This window comes from Manacus candei, unplaced genomic scaffold, assembly GCF_025592945.1.
Source record: "Manacus candei isolate 608988 ecotype Guabito, Panama unplaced genomic scaffold, ASM2559294v1 h1tg000028l, whole genome shotgun sequence".
NCBI lineage: Eukaryota > Metazoa > Chordata > Aves > Passeriformes > Pipridae > Manacus > Manacus candei.
Window position 1 is genome coordinate 33006584 of NW_026138076.1, and position 26404 is coordinate 33032987.

Below are 26404 nucleotides of genomic sequence, written 5' to 3' on the forward strand. Positions count from 1 at the left end.
AAATAACACTTTTTAAATTGTATTCTTCTCTGCAGCCTCCCCTCAGTTGTTCTCCCTAGCTGTTTTATTTCAAATCCTTCACTACTATAAAAAAGAGTATTTTAGCAGGCATTATCATCAGAAGCAGATGCTATAGGTCCATCACGTAGCTACTGATGCACAAGAAATCTGCTGTCCACAAGTCCCTAGTAAAACTTAAAGCATAGTTGGAAATCAGCTGGAGATTTCTTGCTGTGTTTATAGCTGTCCAAAACATTTCAAAATCACTTGGTTTTCCCTGATTTGTGTGTAGTTTTATATATGAAAATGAGGCTAAGACAACCATCTCCATTATTTAAATTAAAAAATTAGCAATAGAACAATGGAATGAGATAAATAATCCATGATCAATAAAGGATCTTAATGTAGAAAGGTTATTTTAATAGAACATAGACTATATTAATTCCTTCAAACCTGAAAACAAAAACAAAATGCTACTCATGGGATTAATTTGCTTTATGCTCTTTGGTTCTTGGTGTCATTGAGTGGATAGCATTTTACCCCAGTGCCTTCAATGTAAATATAAAATGGGCAGAAATCGAAGAACTATTGATTCAGATCCTGATAGGCAATTGTTGCATATTGTAATTATGGCTGAAATATTTTCAGTATAAGGCCGAGGGCTTAATATCTTGGCAACAGTACAGAGAAGGCATAGTAACACCAGAAGCAAAACTGGGTAAACGCATGATGTAAAGAGAAAGTGTGGAAGGTAAAGATAGGCTGCCTGTATTACTGTGAAGTGGAACTGTGCTGCTGTCAATTCATGCAATCTAATGTAAAACTAGCTGGTTTCAAAATAATCTGGAATATGACAGTTGATAAATTGTAATTTTAAGCATCTAGGTTAGCCTGAATAGCAGTTCAGATGTAGCCTTAGGAAAAGCAGTTCTGAGAGTAGACAGATGAGCTCTTGCAGGTGGGTACAGAACAGTCCCTAAATTGGTGTTTGTGATTGTTTGGTTGGAGCCTCAAAACTGACTGACCGTCCTCAATTAATGCAACAGTAAATTCTGCAGAAACTGTGGTCTCCAATGCATTTCGAAGGAAACACTCTTCTTCAGAAGTAGTTCAAAGTAGTCCGCTTTTTTGTGTGTTTTGTTGTTGTTGTTTGTTTTTTTGTACCCCAGGGGTTTGTTTAATGTCAGTCAGTTGTGGGGGAGAGAGTTCAGTAGCTTCCAGGTAAGCAGCAGTAACAGCTGTAACTATTTCTAGAGCAGCTGTCTTGCCTTGGTCGGTTAGAAGAGGTGATAAGCATAATCTTTGCAGTGATAGGTGCCAGAAGTGAAACAGTGAATTTGATAGGACAGCTCTATGTAAAGTAATGCTTGAAAATTTCTCTGGTAAACAGCCTTGTTTGCCCAAAACAGTGCTTTTTTTGCTTTTTTATTTTTTTCTTTTTTTTTTTTTTTTTTGTCTATGCATTGGAAATGGTGAGATTTCAGTATCTCCTTCAAACAGTGAAAGTTTTTAGTTTGTGACAGGAGAAAACTTCATCAGGAGACATACAGTGTTGATCAGAAAATGTTTTTCACCAGCTTTTAACAGCTTTTAATGCTGATTTTTGATCTAGGGTTGTACTCTGGGAGAGTAGGGTGCTCTCTTTAAATGGCTGCTCTTGAGATTGGTTCCCCTTCAGGAGCTACAAGCAGAAATACTCAAGCTCTGCTTAAGTTTTGCAAATCTAGATCATTCTGGCTTTTGCCTTAACTTCATTAATCTTCATATTAACTGTACATTGTCCCATCAGAGACTTAATGTGTGCAGAGTATGATCAGTTGCTTAGAAGGTGGTGATACAACTTTGTCCCCATGGCAAGAATGCTAGCTGGGCAGCTGGCTTTGCTCCAGCTACTTTGGCATATTGTGGTTGTGGAGACAGAATTTGGACGTGCCTTTACCTTTATCTGGGATGGAAATTTTGACTCAAGTTTAGCCTCTCAGATGTGGTGTCTTGTTTCATTAGACGGAATGCACAAATCGTTTCCTGTGTTTTGAAGAGCTGCCTAACTGGTGATGTTCTTGTCTTAGAAAACATTGGTAGATACTGAATATGGTAGTTTCATCTCTGCTGAGGAACACAAAAGCCTATGCTTGTTTATAAATCAATCCTCTAGTTTTTTTCCCCTCTGGCCAGGTAACCCTCAGTACTTCTTATCTCACAGTATTTGATGCCAGTCAAAAAATAAACTATGTTCAGTCATGACTCCTTGTTTTTTTGTTCGGTTGGGTTTGTTTCAGTTTTGTTTTGTGGGGTGTTGGGTGTTTTGGGGGATGTTCTGGAACTTTCTACTGAACGTGCAACTCTGATCCTCTTGGCATCTGAGTGAGGAACTGCCGTTTACAACCTTATGTATAGAACTTAATGTGAGTCTATAACCCCTTCTTCCTAGCAAATTTGAAGGTGAATAGTGAAGATCTGTCATCTCTGACAAAGACCACTGCTCATTGTGAAGCTGATAATTATTTAGGGAGGGATACTCTTGCTCAAACAAGGTTTACAGATTACTTGTCATGGTATTAATCCCGCTGTGACAGTGAATGCCGAAAACTTAATTAATTCACAGGTATCTTAGTAATTGAAGGTGTTATTCAATATAACCATTATTCTTTTTCCTGTTGCAAGGTTTGGAATGTTCTTATTGGTGTATGAGGTCCGGACCTCTTTGCAAGATGCTAGATTTTGTGTCTGTACTCAAAAGAGCATTGAGGAAAGTATCACTGATAGTGACTGTAGGAGTTCTCAAGTAACAAACTTAGTGGAGAACAAAACTTCTGGGACATGGCACTGATATTTTTATAGAATGGATTAGTGCTGGTTGGAGAATTGAATTTAGTATTGGGACTGGGTGGTGTTCAATCTCTGTGTCTGTGAAAAGTCCCTTAAAGTATTGCACCTCTTAAGCATATCTGTCTGGTCTAAACTCAGTAATGAGGTGCCAGAGGACAAGTGCAGTTAGTAAGTCTAGGCAGTGTAAGAGGTAGAACTTTCTCCTGTGAATGAATTGTGACCCCCTGATTTTACTGATTGTACTAACTGCTCTTAATGTTTTTACAGTTTGAGTTTTATTTCATGAGATATCTCTTAAGTCTTGTTTACATAGTGATTTTTGTTTCCTGAGAATCCATTCCAAATTCATTTAAAGCAGCACTTCAGCGTATCATCACACCATCGCAAGCAATTGAATTAGAGGGGAGGTAGGTAGATGGCTGCTACTTAGCTGGCTTTTTTCCTCTGCTACTTTGTATGTGCTGTGCTTCACACTCGGAATTACTGTTCTGGTGCAAAGCATGTGAATTTTCATAGCCTTAACTATTTACTTACAAACTGGGAAAGAAGTAAAAAAGCATTCTGTTTGGATTAACTATAAATGATATGAGAAAACTCAAGCTCAAAGAAAATACAGGGAATCCTGAAACATATTTTTGCACATAATATTTTTTCCAATACTGATAAGACTGATGTAGAAAAACATTCCAACTTTTCAGAATGGAAACTTGAAAAGGCAGGTTTGTGGAAAAATACTGACCAGTTACCTTAAAACTTCTGGATGTAAAACTTCACTTGAAAACAGCCTTCTTTTTTTTTTTAGCGTGAATGATGTGGCATCTTTCTGTCTACACATGCATTATGCTGTGCTTTACGGGAGGTGGGAGGGGAGAAAAAAAGGAAGATGAAAAGAGAAGTTGCCATTTGCTGTTTATCTGAAGCTAGATCATCTCTGGTTCCCAGAGCTGGAGACATGATACAGGAATAGGTTGTAGTTGAACAATCAGCTGTCCTAACCTTGTTTTCCTTCCCATAGCCACCCTACAATGTTTGTCTCCACCCTTTTGAGACCTGAACTCTTTTTTGCCACATACACCTGCCCTGCTAGATAGGGCTTCTCTTTGTTGCCTTCCCTGATCTGATGGGGAATGTCTTTCACGTAACTTAGCTAGGCAGTGCCTGGGGGCTCTTTGAGTGCTTCCAATTTATGAACCAGTATTTAATACAGTTGCTAGGGCAAGTAATGCCTCTTGAGGTGCAAAGTAGGAAGGAAGGGGGAAGGGGTAACAGAAAATAATTTTTTTACTCAGTTGCTGCTGTCATTCTAATTGGGAGGAAAGCTTGTAAAAATACTGAAAAACATGGGTTAAGAAACTTAAGTTTTTAGGTTAGGTAAGTACAGGCCATATATTAGGATTAGAAATTTAGAGCACAGATATGCAGAGACAAAGGGTGAAAGGGAAGAACACAATGTTTTAAGTCTCACTGAGTTTTTAAAGAGTAGTTACCATGAAGCATATGCTGACATATACATCATGAATAATTTAGGGTGTGGACAGAGGAGAGGGCAGCCAGCTGTACCTTCTGAGCCAGCTGCAGCAGACAGATAAGCTCTTCTAGAAGAGTTATGCTAGGAGGAAGTAGCAGTAATCATAGTTGGTGGTTACAACATTATGGGTCATTTACGGGAAGCTGGAAGGATAAACAGCAGATCAGCATCCTTGGTAATAAGAACACAACAAAAGAGGTCTTGAAAAACCTCCAAGTTCAAATTACCACCAAGATGTTCACTAAACAATGAGTGACTCTTCCCAGTCATGCAGCAGCTTTAAGCTGTCCACTGCTAGCTGTCAAAGCAGAAGGTGGCAGATGAAACTTTGTTGTACCCTTCTGTTTTCCGAGTAAACCTTCATGTCTGGGACCAAGTATGGAGGACTCCAAAGTGAATATTGTGGAATAGCAAGTTACTTGTCAACTTGCTAGGCACGTTGAAGAACTTCATCAGACTGAATTGCCTGAAATATTTTTTTAGTTTTAAGTATCTTTTTATTGTGATTGAAATTCCTCAGGGCATAGTTCCAGGCCTTTAAAACTGTATTTGTCAATAAGACCACCGTTGATAAACTGTATTCAAAAAACGCTGAGAGAATCAACATAATAGAACCTTTATTGACAGATAAGTACTCAAGATGATTCTGCATCCTGAACTCTGTAAGTGCTTAATAACATTCTGGAGTCATGACAGCCTCCTGTGATGAAGAAACCCTTTTAGGAGAGAGCCATATCTTTGGAAATGGTTGTTTGCTGAATGCTGTTTGTTCTGCTAGTAAGTAAAAATTGCCAAAAAATTAGGTGGCTGTTCACTCGCCAACTCACTAATTAAAACTTTAAATATTGTGGCACTTTTTTGAAATGTTCTATAGACATCAAAATGTATGCTGAGTGTTTTATACGAAGGTTTAATTACAGTTTTTTTCCTTTCATTAGATCTATAGCAGTTTAGACTAGCTGAAGATTTTTCTGAAACAATTTTAGAGGATTCCAGGCAGTGATCTCTTGTGGTTTTTAGAACCTTTCTTACAGGCAACAGCGGCTTATCTACAGTCCCAGTGGTGAGAAAAAAGAGACTTCTTCCATGGAATTGTGACACTTGTAGCAGTAATCAAAGATGTAGGCACTAATTTGAGCACCAGATTACTTGGACCCAGTGGGCTGAGAATTTAGTTATAAACAAAATGAGTGTAAGTAGTATCTTAACATAGCCACTCCCCTTCCTTCACCAACAACTGAGCTGAAAAGACAAAGGTTCAAATCCCTGAGGTTCTTCATGTTTCTAGCCATAAAACTACTGCCTGCATTTCCTTCTTCCAATGCATATATCATAAGATTAAAATTTTTACTAGTACCAAAACAAGGTATTTGTAGTCAGTATGAGAGGACATGAGGAAATGGAATGAAGGTGCATCAGAGAAGTTCATGCTGGACATTAGGAAAAGCTTCTTCACTGAGAGCGTGGTCAGCCACTGGAATAGGCTCCCCAGGGAAGTGGTTCACAACAACAAGCCTGTCAGAGTTCAAAGAGCAACTGAATGATACTCTTAGTCTTATGGTTTAGTTTTATTTAATCCTGCAAGGAGCGGGGAGTTGGACTTTTGATGATCCTTATGGGTCCTTTCCAATTTGAGATATTCTATGATCCTAGAATATATAGGATCTTTGTATATTGCAGTTGTCTTTTCCTTTTTGTTGCAGTGAGAATCAAGTATGTAATGCTTTTTTTTAAATTTTTACAGATGGGTGTATGTATAAAGTAGTATTTTTAGTGCTGTTTATGTACTAAGTCATTTGGGGAAAAAAAATAGAGCCTGTATTAAAAAATGTCTCTTTCGTGAGTGTGAATGAGTCAATTCCAATAACTCTTACTCCTCTGACATTTGTAGCAGTGCAGTGAGTGATGTGGCATGTAGCCTCCTGGACTGCATGAGGATGTGGTTCCATTACATAAGGGGTTTGCACTGGAATCATTCACACTGGACAAGTGAATATTTTTTCACATGTAGACAGGCTCTTGGCTTATGCTGTTGCATGAGTAGGCCTTGAGTCAATTCAGTGGGGACTTCATTGATTAAGAATTCTGGAAGTTCTTACAGGTGTTGAAATAATCATTAATCTTTCAACGGGGAAAAAAGTCTCTTTCAAGTGCCCACGGTTTTATTTTGAATATTCCCCGGTGCTTACATCTGAGTCATTTTTGCAGAAATGAATAGACAGAGTTTGTCCTAGTGCTGAAGCCAGGTGCATTACCCCCACTGAAGGTCTTAGAAACAGAGGTCCTAACCTGCCCCAGTAGTTTGTCTAGAGTCACTTGAGTTAGAAAAAGAAATCTAGCTCCCAGCTGTTTCAACTCCAAATCCATTTAGTCATCCAATTCATCAGCTATAAACCTATGTTGAGATTCTCGTAATAGTCACCTGCACAGAAAACATTCATTAAAACAGTATGTTTCATATTTAGTTTGCTCTATTTGGTGTGTACTGCACTCAGCTGGTAAAGTGCCAAGTACACAGGCTCAGTGAGCCTCTCAAACTTCCATCATGGGAGAAACTGTTTGTTACCTGCAATATGCACGTTTTGAGGGATTTAATTTTAGGCTTTTTGGGACGAGGCTTTTTTCGTACATTGTATTGTGGTTGTACATTGCAGACAGATGACTGTCTAGCTTTAGACCTTTAAGAAAGGCTAATTTCCTGTAAGTGCCAGAGAATTGTTTTAAGTGAGTTTTAATGAGAGTTGATGGCGAGGTTGGACAGCACCATACCTGGTCTTCAGACAGTGACTTTGCTGTTCATGAAACAAAAGGTAAACGACAATGGTCAGTGTTATGTAATCTTAAAAATAGATTAGGATTGTTTCAAAATTGTTTAAAAAATGAAGAGAATAAAAGCGGTGGGAATTCCACCTTCTAAAGAACCTGTCTTTAGAAATCTGGCCATGTTGGCTTTAAAGATCCTTCCACTTTTTGTGTCTGTGCTGTAGAAGGTGGTGACCTGAAACCTAAATCCTGTGTTTTGAGCTCATCTCAAAGCAAGATGTTATGTAGAGATATGAAATACAAGCTTTTGGCCCAGCATATCTGATGAAATTTAAGGTTACATTCAAGGTATCACCTGTCTTCCTGCTTATGCAATTTTAAAATTATTATTACGTATATTTTGCTTTTTCCCTTCCATTATAGCATTTGCCTGCAGCAGTATTTCTCTTCCACATACTTATTTTTAATTACTTGTGATTGCTAGCATTGAGTAATTTTGTTTGCTAAGGAAATCCCCTTGCAATGACCTACTGACTTTACCAGAATTATGAAAGAAACTTTAGGTCTACTTTGTATTTTGCTCATGATAACCTAGTAAAACATTCTCTTCTAGTGCTGTATGAATAGCGTCCTCCTCTAAAAGCAATCTTAATTTATTTCCTCATTTTATTTTTAACATCATTTTGGGTGGGATTCAAGATAAATACGGAATAACGTCCTTTACAAATCCATAGCTGGAGAGCTCCCTGCATCATATGGCCTTTACCCCAGCCCAGGGAGGAACTATCTTGCACAGCAGTTCTGTTCTGCAGAGGCAGTCAGGAAACAGAGGTCAGGTGTTATGTTGAGGAGCTGTGGGGCTTTCATATGGATATGCTGTGCTGCCTGAAGGTATTTAGTCATACAAACACCAGTCCAGTTTCATACCAGTACTTATCCAACATGTCTGCATTGATACTTCTGCATCTAGACAAAATTCCACAGGGTAGATGATCCTTTAGTTGCTTTGCACCTTTGACAAATGGTCACTGGTGGTGGTATCCTCAGCAGTGCACAGCTACCAAAAGAGACAGCATGCCCTGATGTGGACTGGTGTGAATGCAATCCTGTTTTGCTTCAGAGATGTTTACCTTCAGGAGAAGAATAGTACAGGGTGGACAGGTGGGGGCAGTAATATCTTGAAGTACTGCACCCAAATCTGCAAGAACCTGTTTAAAACCTTTGCATGAATTCATTTAACATGAATTTGAAAGAGAAAACAGCAGCAGTTGTGATGATGGAAACTGCATATGCAATTGGAAACAAAGGACTTCTGGATTAACATGGCAGAATTTGGGCAGCTTCAACGGAACTACTCTGAATTTATTCTGACAGAGTCAAAGGCATAGGTTTGCCTTCAGCTTTTTGTCTTAGTTGATAAGAATATCTGCTTGCAGTACTGCAAAGTAATAATAGTAGCAACCTAAATTTGTGGCATTGCAGAAAATAATGTTAATATGGTACACAGTAAAAAAGCACACAAAAGATCTTGTTTTGTGTCTTAAGATTTTAAAAAATAAAACCACTGCCTTTAAAACTTTCATATCTTTAAACAGCAAAAATGTCATCCGTTTAAAAATGCTCTCAAATAAAAAACAAACCCTAAAACTGGGACATGAAAATGAAACATGATTTAACTTAATTATAAGCCTTGAACAAGGAAACAGCATGTTCTCAGAATACTTAATTACAGCATTGTTTTTAGGTTGAGGTTTTTATGTGTGTGTGTGTGTTGCTCCAGTCAGTCTTCAGCAGAAAGAATAAATGGCAAAGAAAACACGGAAGTACAGTAATCATCTTGAAATGCAGTTTCCTTCTTACTGGGAAGCTATCACATGACTTACTGAAAAAAATGTATTAAAAAAAAGAAAAAAACCAATTTGCAATTGTTCTTTGGTAGCATTAAAACTTAATTCTCTCTAAATCTCACTAAAAGGTGGCTGGGAGTTGAACTGAAATGGAACCTGCCTTTCAGTCAGTCAATATATTGAATGTGGGTTACTCAGTCTTAAAAATACACACATGGGAACTAACAGCTAAATTTCTGCACAGACTTCTGCTGCTGAACAGTATGGGTCCCATCTATCCCTTTTTGAAATCAGTAGCAGAAATTTTAAGAGGAAAAAAAAGATCAGCTACGTTTTTCTTTTTGGACCAATATTTTTCAGAACTGTGCCCCTCCCTGTGCTCTCACAGGTGAAAAAACACCTATGGTTATATTGTGTACTTTTTCTTTATATGGTAGATGAATTGAAGGACTAGCATTTTTATGTTGTATTGAAATGAAGGTTGTCAGTTCAAAAGGATTTGTATCAAAAATACAAAGGCATGTTGACCATGTTCAGTCATGCCCTAAAGACAAGTCTAGGGTAGATTGTTATGGTATGCTGAATTAGGTGTGTGAAAGCCAGGAGCAAAAACAAAACTCTGGTAATGCCTGAGTTCTGCAGTTCACTCTTGCACTCTGTGCTGCATACCAGGAGCAGCAGCATGTTTTTGTGTCAGTCACACTTTATTCTTCTGTAATTTGGTGTAAAAGCTGTATATATGTAACTAACTCTTTAACATCCCAAGGTGCTTTATGTATTCTTTCCTTCTCTAAGTTTACAGTCTATAATTATAAACAATAAGAAACATGAGGAGAGAAATGACAAAACTGAATAAAGTCCTGCAGTTAATTGGGATTTCTTTGAATGCTATTGCATTTCTATGCAGAATCACGTGTAGGCACCTATATGTAGTCAGTAGTTTGCTTTCCTTGTATGCACAGTGACCTGACTCATTCATTAAAAGAAAAAACATCATGTAATAACAGGATGATAAGTGACACTAATGGTACCATTACTTCTTTAAAGGAACTCGCATGGTTTTCTGTTTTTTTAAGCATGTTTCACCTTCTCACTTAAGTGTATTCTGAGACAGTATATTATTTTCTTGACCAGGATTCTGACCTGGTTCATAAATGAAGTAGAAACTTAATGAATCCAGATGGAATATCAACTGTGCTTTAACAATAAACAAGAAACCCCGCCACCAAAAAAATACCCAAAGTAAACCCCTCCTGCAAAAGAAATAGCCTAAACTAAAAAACCCCCACCATTTCAATCCCATCTCAAAATTGTACAAACCAAACCATGGCTGCTGAAATGAGCATTTTAAATTTCATAGTGAGCTGCGTGAGGGGAATAAAAGCGTTCGTACCTAAAGAAAAGCAAACCGACTGCTTTGTAATGTGCTCACAGCTGAGCAGGCAGACATGGAATCAAGTCTTGAAATCAAGTTCTTGGATGCTCCTCTGTTTTGTGCTGCCACAACCTCCTGAAGGTATGTGGGCTCGTCACTCTTTTGCTTTTCTGTACTGTAAAATGAAACTCAGTTCTCTACGTGCTGTACAGCTTCGGATGGGGAAGGGGGGGGGGGTTCCATGGTGTGAAACATCCCCAGTTCAGGGAGCTGAGCTGGGCCCCTCTGCACCAAGGGCTCAGAGGGGGCAGAGGCATCAAGTAGGGTGGGTGTTACACCTCAAGATGAGCTCAGGCCACCGATTGTCTTCCACTCTTTCCATCGAGCCATTTAAAAACTTGTTTCTTTAATTCCTGGTTTTGAGCTGTCAATGAAGGCATTAAACTAGTGAGGGCATACAGGAAAGCTGCAGTGCGATTTGGAAACCATACTTTGGGTTCTTTGAGGCTCACTGTTCTGTCCCTTTGCAGATGAACACACAATTTTTCAAAACAAAATACACTGCAACAGTGCCAGCACTGCTTTACGAGAAATCACAGTACTTTGAGATGTTCATGACGTTGTTACGGTTTTATACGCCGCTGTAATTTTATGGGAAACAGGAGGTGGAAGTCTGAGGCCGTATATAGACCTCATGGCTCGAGGGAGCCAATATCGAGAGAGCCCGCTGCGGTGTTGTCACAGCCCTTCCTCATTCCTTCCCACCTCGCTGCCGTTTTCTCTTTCCTTCTGAGAGATTCGTACCGGCATCGCAGCTCCTATCACCAGTGTTCCGCTGTGCTTCCTCAGGGGAGAAGAAAACCACAATAACAAAACAAACCCAAAACAAACAAAAACCCACCCCCCCACCAAAAAAAAAAAACAACCGCACTTTCTCTGGTGTGCGTGGGCAGGGTGTGTCAGGGAGGCGGCGGCAGCGCAGCCGCTGCCCCCGAGCCCCCTCAGCCGCCAGGGGTAGGGCCGCTCGCGCGGCCCGGAGACCCGCGCGCAGCCGCGCCCGCTCGCCCTCAGCAGCGCCGACCTTCACTCCTTCCTTCCTCCCTTGCAAGCGCCGCCCCAGCTCTCCGCTCCCGGCGGCCGTGCCGGCTGTGCGAGGGGCGGGCGGGCGCGGCCATGGGCTCCGTGGCGCTGCTGGTGCTGGCGGTGCTGGCGGTGCCGCGGGCGGCGGCCGCGGGGGGCCCGGAGTGGCGCAGCCTGCGGGGGAGCTGGCGGCTGCGCAGCGGGAACGGCTCGGTGTCGCTCCGAGCGGAGGTGCCGGGCTGCGTCCACACTGCGCTGCTCCGCCGCGGCCTCATCCAGGTACGGTTCTCCCGGCGCCCGAGGAGCGCTGCCGAGCCCGCCGTGGGCAGCCGGTCTCGGAGGGCAAAGCCCGCGTGTGAGGAGGTGTCCAGAAGCACGAGTAGAGGCGACCCCCTCGTTTCCCCCCGCCTTCCCCTATCCACGGCTCTGTCCCGGGAGCTGCCGCAGCCACTGCAGGGTTTGTTGGCGTTGCTGGTGCAGCGGCCAGGCTTCATCTCTTGGCCCCGCCAGTGGCAAAGGGGTTCTGTGGCTGCAGTGTCCTCAGTTCCAGACGGGACCAAGGATAGAAATGGAAGCCTGTGGTTTGAAGTGTGTGAGGTTCTGTGGTTTTGGCACGGAACCAAGGTGCTGACAGCAGATACCTGCAATATCCTCACAGCATGTAAGGCACGTTTACCTACAATGTTTCCTCAAAAGAATGAAACGCTAAACCCACCCTGCTAAAGTTTGACTTGTAGATGCGAGAAGTTTAAGGATTTCCAGGCGGTTTAGCCCATTAAAAACCCCTTTTAATACTTGCAGAGCATATCAGAACAGCTGAGATTATTTATTCCCATACTCCCTAAGGGAAGTATATTCTGAAACACAAGAACAAAAACTGTCGAATTTAAAAGACTAATCCCTGGCTTAACACTTTGAAGAAACTTCTCTGCTTCAGTTTATGCCTGTCTCTTTAGTTGTTTAGATTTATGAAAACATAGTGACCACTTTCCTGGACAAATTATCAAAACTGCAGTTGTAGATAGGTAGCAAAGTATTCTGATACCAGCATAAGGTGGTTGTGACTCAGACCTGACAAAAAACATGGCACTAACTGGGTCATTCTTGAAATGAAGTGCCTTTTTAAAAGGAAACATGGAAAGTGAAACGTATACCTGGAACAAGGAAAAGAAATAAAATATAGTTAAATTAACAAATTCATCTATAAAACTGATAAATACGGTTCTACACTAGAAAACATAGAGTACTGTCATATGTTGTCTGAGTATATAATATTATCCCTCCATTTGCTGTGAGCCCAGTGTTGCCGTTCTTGTGCAGCATATGTTTAAAAAATACATTCTGGATGCATGCTTTTTGTATTTTCCTTAATTTTTATCCTTCAGGTTGTTATACTGCTCTGCTCTGACTAAAGTTAGAGAGGTAAAAGTAGAAAGTGACGCCACTTTGGGCAGGATAATTTTAGCATTATTCTGTGTTGGCATAGGTTGGGAATCCCAGTACTAATAATAGATTTCAAAGAGTGTCATTGCCAGATAAGAGAAACAGTCAACACTGGAAAAGTAAATACTCTAAGAAGCCACGATGGTCTGTTGCTTCAACATCTGTGTGCTAAGTGACATGATACCTTGCACATTTACAATTTAGGGCTTTTCTAAAGTTTTCAAATGTGCAGTGGTCAGGTAGACTGTACATGGAGAAACAGTGAAGGGAACTGTGCCAGTTTCTCCAATACAAAAGTTGGCAAGGTAAAGCGAACTTTACCTGAGATATTTGGGTGTGCTGGGAGGTGTTGCTGTAAGAAGTGTGAATAATCATCCAGGAGAAACTGTGACCAATGCACTGACTCAGGCTGGCAAGATAATGACGTAATTAAAGACTCACATTTAGCTACTCACATTAAGCACACTTACAAAGCGAGAAGATGTGATTGCTAATTTAGCTGCATTGCTGTAAACTGACTTGTAGTTTAGTCATTTTGAGCGTCAGTATATTTGGAAATGAGGCTGTGATCATGAACTCTCATGTGCCTGTGCAGAATCCCAAGCCTGCACAGAGGCATGAAAGCTTAGTCAGTACCGGCTGACCAGCAGCACGGGTCTTGCTAATAGGTAGATGGGTGCTTGGCCAATTAAATTGATGATGGTTGTGGTCACTTAGGACATGTTTACATGAATACAAGTAAGAACTTGCTCCAAACATGTGCTGGTATGGCCGGGTATGAACCTGCTGTGGACTGGAATCTGTTGCTAAATTGGTGGTGTTAGTAGGCTCAGTCGAGTCGCTGCGTTAACCAAAATACTTCACTGGTGTGGTTGCTTGACCTCTGGGCTGGATGCAACTGGTGTGTGGCTAGTTCCGAGCTCAGAATGAGCTAACTTGTTTCTATGTATAGGTGTGTAACTCAAGGTCAGCTTAAACCCGTTCATGCGCAGTTTACAGAAAAAAGCGTTCACACAAATATTTGCACCAGGATAACTAAATTGTTTTAAAATCATGTTTTTGTTTAAAAGACAGAATGTAGACTGTACCAAAACACGGGAGCAACCTTAGCAGATTTGAAATCTATCGCAGAGCTTAAGTGTACTCAATCCCTGCCACCATAGTTGTAACATTCTGTAAAGCAACAAACCTGGGTTGTTTGGAGGGAGTCAGTAACATCATTCATTACTGCAGTTTGTGGCTTCATGCTGCAAAGGGAGGCCCAGCTGTTTGTCCTGAGGTTTCTTTATTGCAGTGATGGATATGACCAAAGGTTTTCAAATACAGCTGACTAAAATTGTATTCCTAGTTATACAAAAGCATACACACTACCTTAACTATAGAGGCACAGAGCACTGATCCATTTCTTCAGAGTTCATTATCTCTGGAAATCAGCCCTTTTTAGGGTTTTGTCAAGTCTAGAATCAGGAGTTTAATTACAGGTGACTAAATACAAAAGTTTTGGTCTTGAGTATTTTTTTCATTTACTCCTTTTGCTCTTCACCGTGGAATGAGGGATTTTTATTCATTGTATGGAAGATGTCACTTTACCAGCAACCCAAAAGCTTTCTGCTTGTAATCAGAAGTGAAGATTGGTCTGAAAAGCTGTACCAGCAAATAGGAGAACAAAGCTAGTGGGAACAAAATGATTCTGGGTGGCAGGACCCATATGTTCAGTGACCTAGTGAAATCTATGTGCTGTTTTTCTGTGTAATTTGCAAATGGCAAATAGTACTGCATCCTTCACTTCTGTATCCGTGGGATTTTTAATGAGTTAGCACCCAAAAGAGAAATTTAAAGCAAAATTTGGGAGGGCCTACTCCAGCAATGTAGCTTAGTGGGCATCTCAAAAATGAGGGGAAGGAGGGTAGCAAGGGTAAGCTGCTGTATATTAAGCCTGTAAAATGTGTCAGGTTGCAAGAGTAGGCTGCAAGCAATTTATTTATCAGTATGTGGTTCATTTCAAATTTAGGTCGATGCACAAACTGTTTTTGCAAAGGGATGCTGCAGCTGATTGCGTGTCTGTAGCCTTACTTTAATCTGCTGGGCAGGCCATACACTTGAATTGAAAAACATCTCTCTGACACGGAAGGTTCATTACTCATCTCTCTGGATCCTCTTAGCATTTGTTCTAGAGATATCTTTACTCTGGCTCATAAAATATACATTGGATGAAGACATCTTTCTGAATGCACCAAATACACATATCTTAGAAAATGCGCTTGGGGACGATACTTTTGAGTTTTCTACCGAAGTATTATTTTCTTCCATGTTCAACCACCGTACTTCAAATGCTGGATTAACTATGACTGAAGCAGGAGATAGCATCAGAGTATGTGTTTGGCTTGGTACTTTTAATAAAATTTCATTAGAATTCTGTAGCTGTTAGTACTATTTACATGTAAAATTTAAAAAAAAATACATGAGAAATGCACATAAAGCAGGGTAATAGTCACTTGAATAAAGTTAGTGCAAAGTTTGACTACGAATGCACACATTTTACAAACTTGCAGCAAACCTATTGCTAACCCTACAGATCTGGAAAAAGATTTGCTGAAAAGCCATTTTGTCTGAAGATTTTGCTTTTAACCACTGTCAGTGTAGTGTTTTCTTTCAGGCACTGTTCTGGTAAGCAATATGTATCCACAGGTAACTTGCACATTAGATCTGTGTGCTAGAAGTAGGCATGCTCTGCCATGTACTGTCTCAAGTCCTGCGTGATGCCATTTCTTGCTGGCCAGTAACTCCTGTAAAGTTTCAGTTCTGATGAATGTGAGTATTGTTTTCTTATGTGCCAGCCACTGCATTCCTATATAAGGCTGTTTTTTCCTATTAGCAGTCACTTTGATTTGTAAATAACTATTATGAGGAGTCTGCAACAGTGATGCTTATACAGGGGCTGGATAACACTGTATTTTCTGGCCCTTTAGGCAACAAGGGCATGCACTTGACACAGAAGGTTACAGTGGTCTTGGTCATACTTGGATATTAAAATATTTGAAGAGACAGAAATTTTTGTATATCAGCTGATAGTTCTGCATTTCTGGAAAGTAGTGTATAATTTCTGTAGCTTGTTCTACATTTTTATAAAATATGCTGTTGTGTGTTTTCTGACACTTCGTTATAACTTAGATTTTTCAGAGCAAGTCAGGTAACAATTCCATTGGGTATTATATGGTTCTCTCAGGTTAAATGACATTCGTTGATTAAATAGTTGATTAATAAATTATTTTCCATTGAAATATAGATGCTCTGCTAAACTGTGGGAACTTATGAGGAGTGTTCAAAAGCCTTAGTGAAACTTAGGATAAATATTAAAGAGGACTTAAGTTTTTCTTTCAAGTCAGTTTAAGCTTGTGATGTTAAAACCAATAAAAGTTATAGTGATCTGTTAAATACAGTAAGGTATCCAAATAATACTAGTAGTATTTGGCCTAGTGTTCAGCTATAACACGTTTTGAACATTGACAGTGACATTCAGTTTACTGCTTTCTGAGAGTAACTACTCAAAATCAATTACTTTAGGATGAACTTCAAAACTCATGTTCTGAGAATACGATCCATTCATCACTACTGTTAGTCAGCTCGACTTCAAGCTGTAAATATGTGAAACTGGGCTTGCTGAAAATTGTATAAATGTCCTGACTTCTATCGCTTGCAAGGAGTGCATGGATATAGATATCTTAGCTATTTAGCTTCCAGTCTGAAGTCAGCAACAGCAGAATCATTAAACTATAAATCATGAAACATCACTTGCAAGTTTTATTTTGGTAAATTGTTACACCATCGGGATAACATCATAAAAAATGGTGTACATCATAAAAAATCATCAGAGTTAATTTATGAGAGAAAAGCATGAAAGGTGACTTCAAATTAGACCATGACAAAAGCCGGATAAGGCAAAGGAATCTGGTTTTTGTTCTCTTTATTATATTTCATTTTATTACACACAGTTTTTCCGCCTGGATACAGCTGACTCTGTCTGGTGTCATTCAGGTGTTTGTGTCATGCTCCCCAAAACTCCTGGTTCGCGGGGGCCTGGAAAAGGCCCTTCTCCAGGCCAGGGTGTGCCTGGCACCACTTGCTCCCTGGGGCTTGGAACTTTAATTCTGCTGTGTTCGTGTCTCATCCATTTCCTGCTTAGCAGGAGAAGCTCTCAGCTCATGCCACTGTAGCTTTCAGATATCCCCTTAAAATCATTGTAAGGAGAAGCTTCCATCTAGGCTCTTGGCAGTGCCTTCATTGTAGTGCTGCCAGTGCATTTGAAGTCCTGCTGATATCCTGTTATCCGACCTGGAAATTGCTTCCTTTTGATGATCTGTAGCAGGGCTTTTTACCTCATCTTAGCAGGTGATTTGCTGCTTGCTTACAGCATGGAAACTGGGGGCAGAGAACAAACAGGCCAGCAGCTTGAATGGTTCAGATTTCTTTCCCAAATTGCAGGGAGCAGGAAAATGCAAGGCTGACATGTTTGATGGGATCTAAAAATAGCTGTAGTTGACTCCACCCCTCTATGACTTGCTTCCAGGAACACACTGAGCTGTTGAGCTATTGAATGTGAAGTATATTTAATAGATGCACAGTCTATATCCTATCATCTTTCAAATTCTGCTAGTGCCTTTAAGTGTTTTAAATTTGTCTTTTTTTTTAATCCACTTTTCTGAAATAAACCTTTAATTTTGATGTGAACTGATTTAATGTGAAATGCAATTCTGTTTCAGAAAAATCCAAACAATTTGACTTCCACAGGTACATCTTCCAGCACTTGGAACAGTTGTATTTAGTAATGAAAAAGTCAATAATCTCACAAGTCTATTGGAAAAGTAGTTTTGCTTTCTTAGAAGACTTCGTTCTGGTCATGCATTTCTCCTGAACCTGGAGGATTGTCTTAAAAGCACTGCTTGAACATTGCCACATGACTGATTTTACAACAAGCAACATTTGTCATGCCAAAAATGACTAACCAGTACTAACATTTAACAGTTTTGCTGTGTGATATATAAGCTGTTTTACAGGTTATGCAGCAATGGTAGCAGTAAGCTGTTAAGTTTTGTGTAAAGGTACACAGAACTATGAGTTTTCCATCCAAAAGGGTGGATGTCTGTGAGTAAGAAACAGTACTCAGAAAGGCTAATTAGCACCTTGTATGACACATATTTTAGCAGTCAAGTGCATTTCTTGATGGTTGAAAGCTTTAGATAGTAAAGAAGAAAGCTCCTTCAGGAAAAAGGATTTGCAGTACACTCTGAGATTTAAACAAGCTGCTCTGTTTGTAAACTCCTGTAAGAGCCCATTCGAGGTTGATTTCTGCCTCTGATGAAGTATTCCTACATTTCTCTTTGCTGCTTGACAACCAGTTTTTGTGTTTTGCAGAAGGCAGGACTTTCTTCATTAACATCTCGATATCCATGCATTTGTGGGAGAGAGATGGTGCAGGTTTCTCTAATGCATCTTTGCCGAGGTACTGATGTAGGTTGTTTGGCCATTAACCAAATGGCTTTACAGTCTGCTGTTGATAGTGCATTTACAACTTACATCTCTGGCCTTTTATTAAATATTTCACACATAACAAAAGCAATGATTGAAATTTAACATGCACATTTTTCAAAGCATTTTTCCAAACCTGAAATAAAATAGTATATAATGTATATATATGTAAATGTATATAAGATAGTATATAATGTTAAAGCAAGCCAGTTGTTAAAAATGTGCTTTTTAAGTACATATGGTTGTTTTTCATGGTCTGTGACATTTGTTGCTTGCCTTTCGTTGAATATGATGATCTCAGTGGAGTTTCTTTTATGAACCTAAATTTTACATTTTACTATGCATTTATTAGCCTTAAATTTTGCATCTTAATAAAAGTCTGAGATTATTCCCCAATACATTTTGCATGTAAAAGTAATGGTATGAATATTTTTAAATTCAGTAGTTGTTCTGGTAAGCTCATGATGACATCTAGACAATACCTTGTATGTGCAGAGTTCACAGTTTTACTGAAGCGACAAGACCTTTCCATTTTGAATCTTCCCTTATAGTAAGAAATTTTATTGATAGCACATAGCATGTAGAGGCAAGATGATAACTTTCCCTCTGGATGGGCTCAAGGAATGATGTATTGCTGTAGGACTCCAGAGGGGACTGTGCTGCTGAGGACAGTGACTTAGATGTTACAATTTTGCTCTGCTATGCTTTGTGCTGTGCTTTGTGCTTATATTACAGAATTCGGCCCTCTTAGTTGTAAAACAAATATGAGGTATGAAACAATTGTTTTCAGAAAATTGCAAATCCAAAGCATCATGGCTATCTATACTGATTCCTGAAATAAGGAGAAAAATTTAGCTTCAGCAAGTAGGAAAAAAAAAGCTGGGCAGGTTTTCTTCAGTGTGAATTTGAATATTCAGGGCAGGTAGTTAAACTATGTTGGTACTGTAGAACACTCATATCAAAGCAAACCTTAATGCAGCTGCCCTCTCTCTCAGCTGGGTTTGAGTCATGTAGTCCAGAAGAGACTGGTCTTTGTTTTGGGAAGGCAGTTCAGCTGTGCAGCTGCTGCAGAGGATTGAACTGAGCTGTCAGTCAGTGACCCGAATACCTGCGCTCTGACATGGGATATGAGGCTGTACCTTTCTGCTGCCTCTGTTCAAGGTGCAAGGCCGTGGGTTGTCAGGTCCTCGTAACTGATTCCTTCAACCAAGGTGAGGGGTGTCATGACCCACCACAAGGTAATAAATACAGAGTGAAGCCTAAAAGGTCAAGGACGTGGCTTAGACCAACTGTGCCTTTTATTCCTCTTGGGAAGTGTGATTCAAGGGAAGAGGGCACATTTGGCGTAAATGTAGTGCTGTTCTCAAAAGTAGTCATTTAAGTTTTATACCAAAACCAAAATTGTGTTGTTTCTCCTTCTTCCCTTTCTCTGTCCCTCCGTATATAACAATTTCATTTAGCCTCACCACAGCAAGACTAGTTGACAAGAAACAACTGGAGTATTTGTAGTTATTTTAGAGATTTGTTCACTACTGTCCCTAGAGGCCTAAAATGTTGTTTCTTTACCTATTAAAATCCTATTAGTCTTACTTTCTCCACTATTATGAGGGTGATCATGTTTCTGTTCCTCTCATTAAGTCACAAGCTATCTTGGTTTACTGGTTAAATTCCAAACCAGTAATTTCTTGTGTAAGAACAAATCCTGCTACCTCTAATTCGAGTATAAATGATTATAGCAAACAGGGTTTTGACCTATATAAGTAAAGCCAAATATTACTAAAGCATTGCTTTCATATATTATTTCAGAGGTGAAAAGGAATATCTGAACTAACTAACTAAGGTGGATTTTGCATTTGCAGACTGTCTGAAATAAGAAGTGTTCATCTAATGGATATTATGATGCTTTTCATGTAGTAACTATTCACTATTACTAAATGAGTCTTGTAATTTTCTTTTTTTGGTCTGTTACTAGGATCCATACTATAGATTTAATGACATGATGTACAGATGGATCTCATTAGATAACTGGACTTACAGCAGGACATTTAAAACTCCTTTTGACATCAGGTATGCAGTAAAGATATGTCTAAAATAGTTCTGTGCCATCATTCATGCAGAATTGCAAATTAATCCATCAGCTCAAAATCTGCTTAATATTTTTGTGTCTAATAAAACAAGTTATGCAATCGTGCAGTTGCAAAACTGTTGCTACATAACACTTCAGTTGTTGCTTTTTCCTTTTTTAAAGTTAATTGTTAAAAATTACTTATGAATTGTCAACTGAGAAAGTATAATACTTTGGCTAATTGGAAGCCATCCCATTTGATATCTGCTGTGTATGTGAACATGCTGTGTTGTAGACTTGAGCTACTTCAGCTGTCATCTTAATTTGACTATTTAAAGATATAATGTAGCCACACTGAGTCAAATGTTTTTGGAGGTAGCTGAGGCAAATGCTGCTAAAGATAATGATGATATACATTTTTATATTGTCTGTCTACTGTATTTGTTAATGCTAGGTATTCTAACAGTTTTTCACATATGTGTTATCTTCTGTAGAAAGTGGCAGAAAGTGAATTTGGTTTTCGAGGGAGTAGACACAGTAGCACAGATCCTGCTCAACAATGTCACTGTGGGGAGAACAGACAACATGTTTAACAGATATGTAAGTAATGTGTTTATTTCTGAAGGTGCTTCTGTTTTTTCTTCAAGGGTCTTTTGTTCTGAGCACTTTCAGTGCATTCAAATACGCATAAAAATAGGTGCTTGGACGCAGGCAGTGTTGACCTGAAGACTGCCTGTATAATCAGATAAATGTTAGAAAGGGAAGTGCACTTACCTTTTCAGTAGCAACAGCGTCGTATCTAGAGGTAAATGTGTCTTGTCCTAAATGAGAGGACCGATGCAAGAGGATCAATTCAGCTAATAATATGTCTTGCTTCTTGGGATCTGTCCCAGCTCCAAGAAAACCTAAGCTTAAATCTGTTATATTAGCTGTAAATCTGCTTACTGATTGGTATTAGAATGGTTTACATGTGAATACTGCAATGAAAATGCACGTGTTTTAAAGCCTTTTTAAGTGTTTCCATGCTTTTGTTTTTTAAACAAGGTGGTTTATTTTTAATGTTGCACTTTTGATGACACTGACTTGCATTTTTGAGCTTAACCTATGTCAGCATAAGAGTATTCATCATGGAATGATCTTGAGAGTGGCAAAAACATTCAGACTGATTGTATAGCTTTAAAATGTAAAATTATTGTGGTACTAACATAAGAAACAATCCTTACTTTTCTCTTAAAAGAATCAAAAAATTAAGAGTTAAAGGAAGAACAATAGTGGAATAACTGAATGACAAATGAAATCTGGTGTCTACCTGTCTCAGCATTTACCATTCTGGCAGGTTTTATTGCAGAAGCACTGGGCTGAGACATGAGAGATAGACTCTGCCACCTGGGTCTGTGTGACCTGGGACAAACCACTTAGTTTAGTTTTGACTTAATTTTACCATCAGTGAAATAAGACATTTCATAGAGCTTTTACAAAATTGTAATTATTTACTATTTGGAGAGTATCTAAATGTTTGCCATTAACAGGCTCTGTACAGTTGGGAAATGGCGTTGTTTTGTCCATATTTCTGTGACATCATTTTGTCTCAGATTGCAACAGTTCATAAAATGGCCTTCACTGTAAAATCAGAGTGTACCACATTGAGTCTGATTACTATGACCCAGACTGCTGCTTTGTTCACCTGTTCCACGTGGCAACAATGTCTGCAGGAGGAACTCGCTGAAGGCTCTAAATGGAGGAATACTATTTGCTTTGTAGTTTTCTGCTCTGTTCTACAGATATAAGTCATGTTGGCTGGGCTGCCCCCAGGTTGAAGAGATTGCCAAGACATGGCTCATCACAAATGAACACTGTAAGGAATAAATGCATATTAGCCACTGGAACCATATTAGCACAGGATAATTCTGAAATGGAACATTTCTCCTTCTGTCCAGCCACACTGAAGGGGATTTTGTGACCCACTGAGGAAGCCCCAGAGGCTTCATTTGGTACTGGCATAGAATGTGTGTCTGTAAATTTTGGGGATGAGAATGCAGGTTGCATGAAATACAGCTTTGCAGCATTCACAGACAAGGCAGCACAGTGTGAGTTGGAAGGACTCTTGTATAGACCAGATTTCTGAGTTGTCTTTCTGAAGATGCAGATGAGTTCTGGATGAGGAAGGAAAGGAAAGATTCTCTTGCTGTCCTTGTCCTTCAAGCACTTCTGTGTGCAAGCAGAGTGCTACAGCCGGCAGTGAGGGCTTGGTATGAGGAAAGTGGTTTGCCCAGAAACAACTCTTTGAGTCTAAAACGCTACTGTGCATTTTGGGTTTTTTTTAGCTTAAGAAGTAGCTTTTCCTTCAAAACCGAAGCATGTTTAGACTGTACTTCAAATACCTTTGAATAATAGATGTATGGTATTAAAATCCCAATGTAACAGTGATTTTCAATCACATTAATAAATGTCAGCACTGTAATGATTTTGTTCTGTTATTTGTCCTAGAGCTTTGATATCACCAGCGTGATCAAGGAGGTCAATTTTGTTGAAGTCCGTTTCTTGTCGGCCATTTCCTATGCAGCAGAGCAGAGCAGGTGTCACAAAGCTTACAGCATCCCCCCCGCCTGCCCTCCACCTGAGCAGAAAGGAGAGTGCCATGTGAATTTTATCAGAAAGGTGGGGGCGCAATTGTCTGTCTCTGACTTCAGGCTTGGAAAGAGGAATGCACCGTGTGCTGTCCTTACAGTTGTATTCTGAAACCTGCAATGTCATTTTATAAGTAGAGCATATTTTGTATTGCAGCTTCCTTCTCATGTCCCCCCTAGAAACCTTTAATCTAGCATGTTGATAATACAATACAATAATAAGAAGGCCAGGCTTCAAATCTAAGATTGTTTCAAAGGCTATTTTCATCAAGGAGTCAGCAAGGAGACTTGCTGCTAAGAGAGCAGGATAGTATTGGGAAATGTGCAATCATTAGATTTTGATCCACTGGGTGGGTTTAGCAGTGTATGCTGACAATAGAGTTCACTGTTGCAAATACCAATGTGTATTGCCAAGGCTGTAAAAATCTCAGCCAAGCAGCTTTGTGAGTGTTTACTGTTGCTCATGTGCTGTGCTATTTATACTGGGCAGCTCTGGCATGTCCCAAGAAGTGTTATCTAACAGGGAACCTGTTCTCATTAGTGTTGAGAAGTGTGACTTATAAGTACATATTCAGTGAAAATGAATGAAGCTCAGAAACTTTAAGACATGACTTCGTTGCTATTAAAATTTATCAAACAAGATGCTCCTCTTGTTTGAGGAGCATCTTGTGTATTTCTGTTAGCTTGGCAGCAGGTAGAAGCAATGGCTAGATGATCTTATTTTGGAATTTTTCTTTTTTGGTGTCTTTTCAGGTTTGTCTCCACTTAAATGCCTTTCTTGTTAGTTATTTTAAATCTTTTTAATAAAATCTTTTTAAAGCCTCCTCAAAAAGTGACTAGAATCCTGTTAATCTAAACCTGGATGTAATTTCCTTTACAATTTGTAAACATAGACTCTGCGTTGTGCTGGAAAGATCCTTTAGGATTAAGATATTGTCTTTATTTCTACTTGCTGCTACTTTTATTTTCACTACATTTTGGAAAGTTTGGTAATTCTTCTGAGTCCAGTGTGTTTCTTAGAAATCAGTGCGAGGAGAAGCTTGGGAGGAAGAAGGCCTTAAACAGCTGTAGTCTTATTTATAGAGCAAAAGGGCCAGGAATGATTTTACGCTTCACTGAACTATACCTTTAAATTTGTAAGAAGATACCCTAGTGGTTTTTCTCAAATGAGTTGTTTGACTGTACTTGGAAGCTGCTCCAGAAATTTCCAGAAATGTTCTGAGTTCCATGTATACGGTAACAACAGCAGCTATGTGGCATTAAAAAGTAAACAAACATACTAGGACATTTCTAAAGTAAGCTGGGTTGCTGTCTGAAAGTAATGGAAAGCTCTTTACACATTTTGGGTGCAGTATTAAGTGCAGTAAACTTACCTAAAACTGAACAGGGTTTGTGGCAGAACACAAGCCTGTCATTGGTAATGTACTTCAGTGATACAAGCGTGTTGTTTTTATGACACACTGTTTCTGATAGCGGTCTCTGCAGTGTTATTAGTGAAACCTGACAATCTGCCAGTGATTTGTTAGTTAATTTTTTTCTAAAGGGAAAATTGCTTTCAATTGGCCTTGTTTTCTAAGAATATGCTCTCCCTGGTTTTGCGTTTGAAATAGGTACAGTGTTTCCTTCCTGGAAGGCTCTTTTGCAATTTGATAGGCAGGCAGGCGGACTGTAGAGATGCAAGGGATAGGCCAGACTTGTGCAATGTGGTTTGCCCAAATTAGTATGCCTCGGCTGTAAGTTATTAGTCTCTAAATTTAGAACTGTGTGTCACTGTACAAGACGTTAGGAGATCTATTGTATTTGCTTTGGGGCTGGGGCTGTGTGAAACTTGGAGGGCAGCTGAATAGATGTCGTCAAGGGATTTGTTAACTAGAGGTCTGACCAGGTTTGAAAGCAGCTAAATGGAAATTAGTGTAGGTACCTCTCTGCCTGACCAGCATTTTATAATTCTGACAGTTATTCTGATGTTAGAACCAGAACTAAGCTACTTCTCAACCATGGTTTTGTTCCCTTTGTTTTTGTATAAGAGAACCATAAAAAGGGGAGAAACGGCGAACATGACTGAACTACACAAACACACCAGACATATGCATCTCTTTCCTTGTACTGAACTGTGGTGTTACTACTAAAAATAGGAGATAAAGTATTTGCGATACAGTTTTTAATGTGATACTGTTCTTTTAGAATACTGTAACATTTCTAACCATCAGTTTTCTGCCTCATTTGTCTTTTAGGTGTACAATTAAATACTGACATTACAAACTAAGATAATTCATAGTTAAATTGAGAGTAATCTGCTGGATTTTTTATTTTATCTTTACTGTTTGTTTTGTTGTTTTTTCCAAATGGTGTGCTAAGTAATACAAAATTTCAGTAATACAAAATTTCTCTGTACAAAATTTAATTTTTTACATACTGAAAAATAGGTAATAGCAGCAGAGTTTTGGTCAAGAAATGAGAAAAAAAATGCTGTAGGCTCTTCTGGATTTATGGAAATTGGAAAACTTCTTTTAGTGCATGCCAGTATTTTATTCCTAGATAGCAAATGTCTTTTATTTCTGGTACAGTATCAATGTCCATGTGAAAAATAGGCAATTGTAACATAATCATGCTGTATTCCAGGAGCAGTGTTCATTTAGTTGGGACTGGGGCCCTTCCTTTCCCACTCAAGGAATATGGAAAGATGTTAGGATTGAGGCCTATAACCATTACCACCTGATTTACTTTTCTTTAACTCCTTTCTTTGGTAAGTCTTGTTTTTATTATTGTTTCACCTTTGGAATAAAAACCATTTTATTGTTAAGCTTAATGAACTGTCATTTTAGGAAATGTTCTGTTGGGGTTTTTATGACTTTGTATGTAGTTCCTACCACAGCACACCTTTCTAGGTTTTGAAACAGTACTTCAGTACAAACAATAGCAATTAAAAATGATAGAATTTAGAATATTTTTTTTTTCTTGAGGGTCTCCAAATAACTGCAGAAGTAAATATGTAGTATAGCTGAGGTTAGAACCTGTTCTCCATAGTTTGGAAAAATTTCTTTTTTATTGGCATGTGTTTTCACCAAGACTCCCAGTAAATATGTCTCACTTTTGTCACACTTTCGTTTAAAACAAAGGCAAAGCTGCTATGGGAATTTAGTTTTGTGTTGGAAAGACAAATGCACAGTGAGCTCAGTTTCAAGAGCGCCGAGTTTTCAGGACACAACATGAAGTCTGAGAGAGAAAAGCAGTCGTGCTATGCAAGGATAATTTGTTAAGGCTGCAATTTGAGAGATTGGCCTCCTGCATTCCTGCTACCTAACTTACCAAACCGGTTTC

At 39.2% G+C, this 26404-nt stretch overlaps 1 protein-coding gene across 4 annotated transcripts in view; it reads left to right on the forward strand.

The window, feature by feature from the left end:
- The first annotated feature begins 11449 nt into the window (after nucleotides 1-11449).
- Nucleotides 11450-26404, forward strand: part of MANBA (mannosidase beta) — a 52743-nt gene continuing 37788 nt past the window's right edge. Inside the window, exons 1-5 of one of the 4 annotated variants that reach the window (XM_051790490.1) lie at nucleotides 11450-11701; nucleotides 20364-20458; nucleotides 20951-21056; nucleotides 22944-23114; nucleotides 25706-25829. In XM_051790490.1, the coding sequence (XP_051646450.1) occupies nucleotides 11516-11701; nucleotides 20364-20458; nucleotides 20951-21056; nucleotides 22944-23114; nucleotides 25706-25829 (682 nt within the window). In that variant the 5' untranslated portion in view covers nucleotides 11450-11515. Of the gene's footprint in view, nucleotides 11702-18345; nucleotides 18366-19305; nucleotides 19603-20363; nucleotides 20459-20950; nucleotides 21057-22943; nucleotides 23115-25705; nucleotides 25830-26404 lie in introns of those variants that run through there. The other 3 variants (XM_051790494.1, XM_051790492.1, XM_051790491.1) reach the window with 3 other exon arrangements.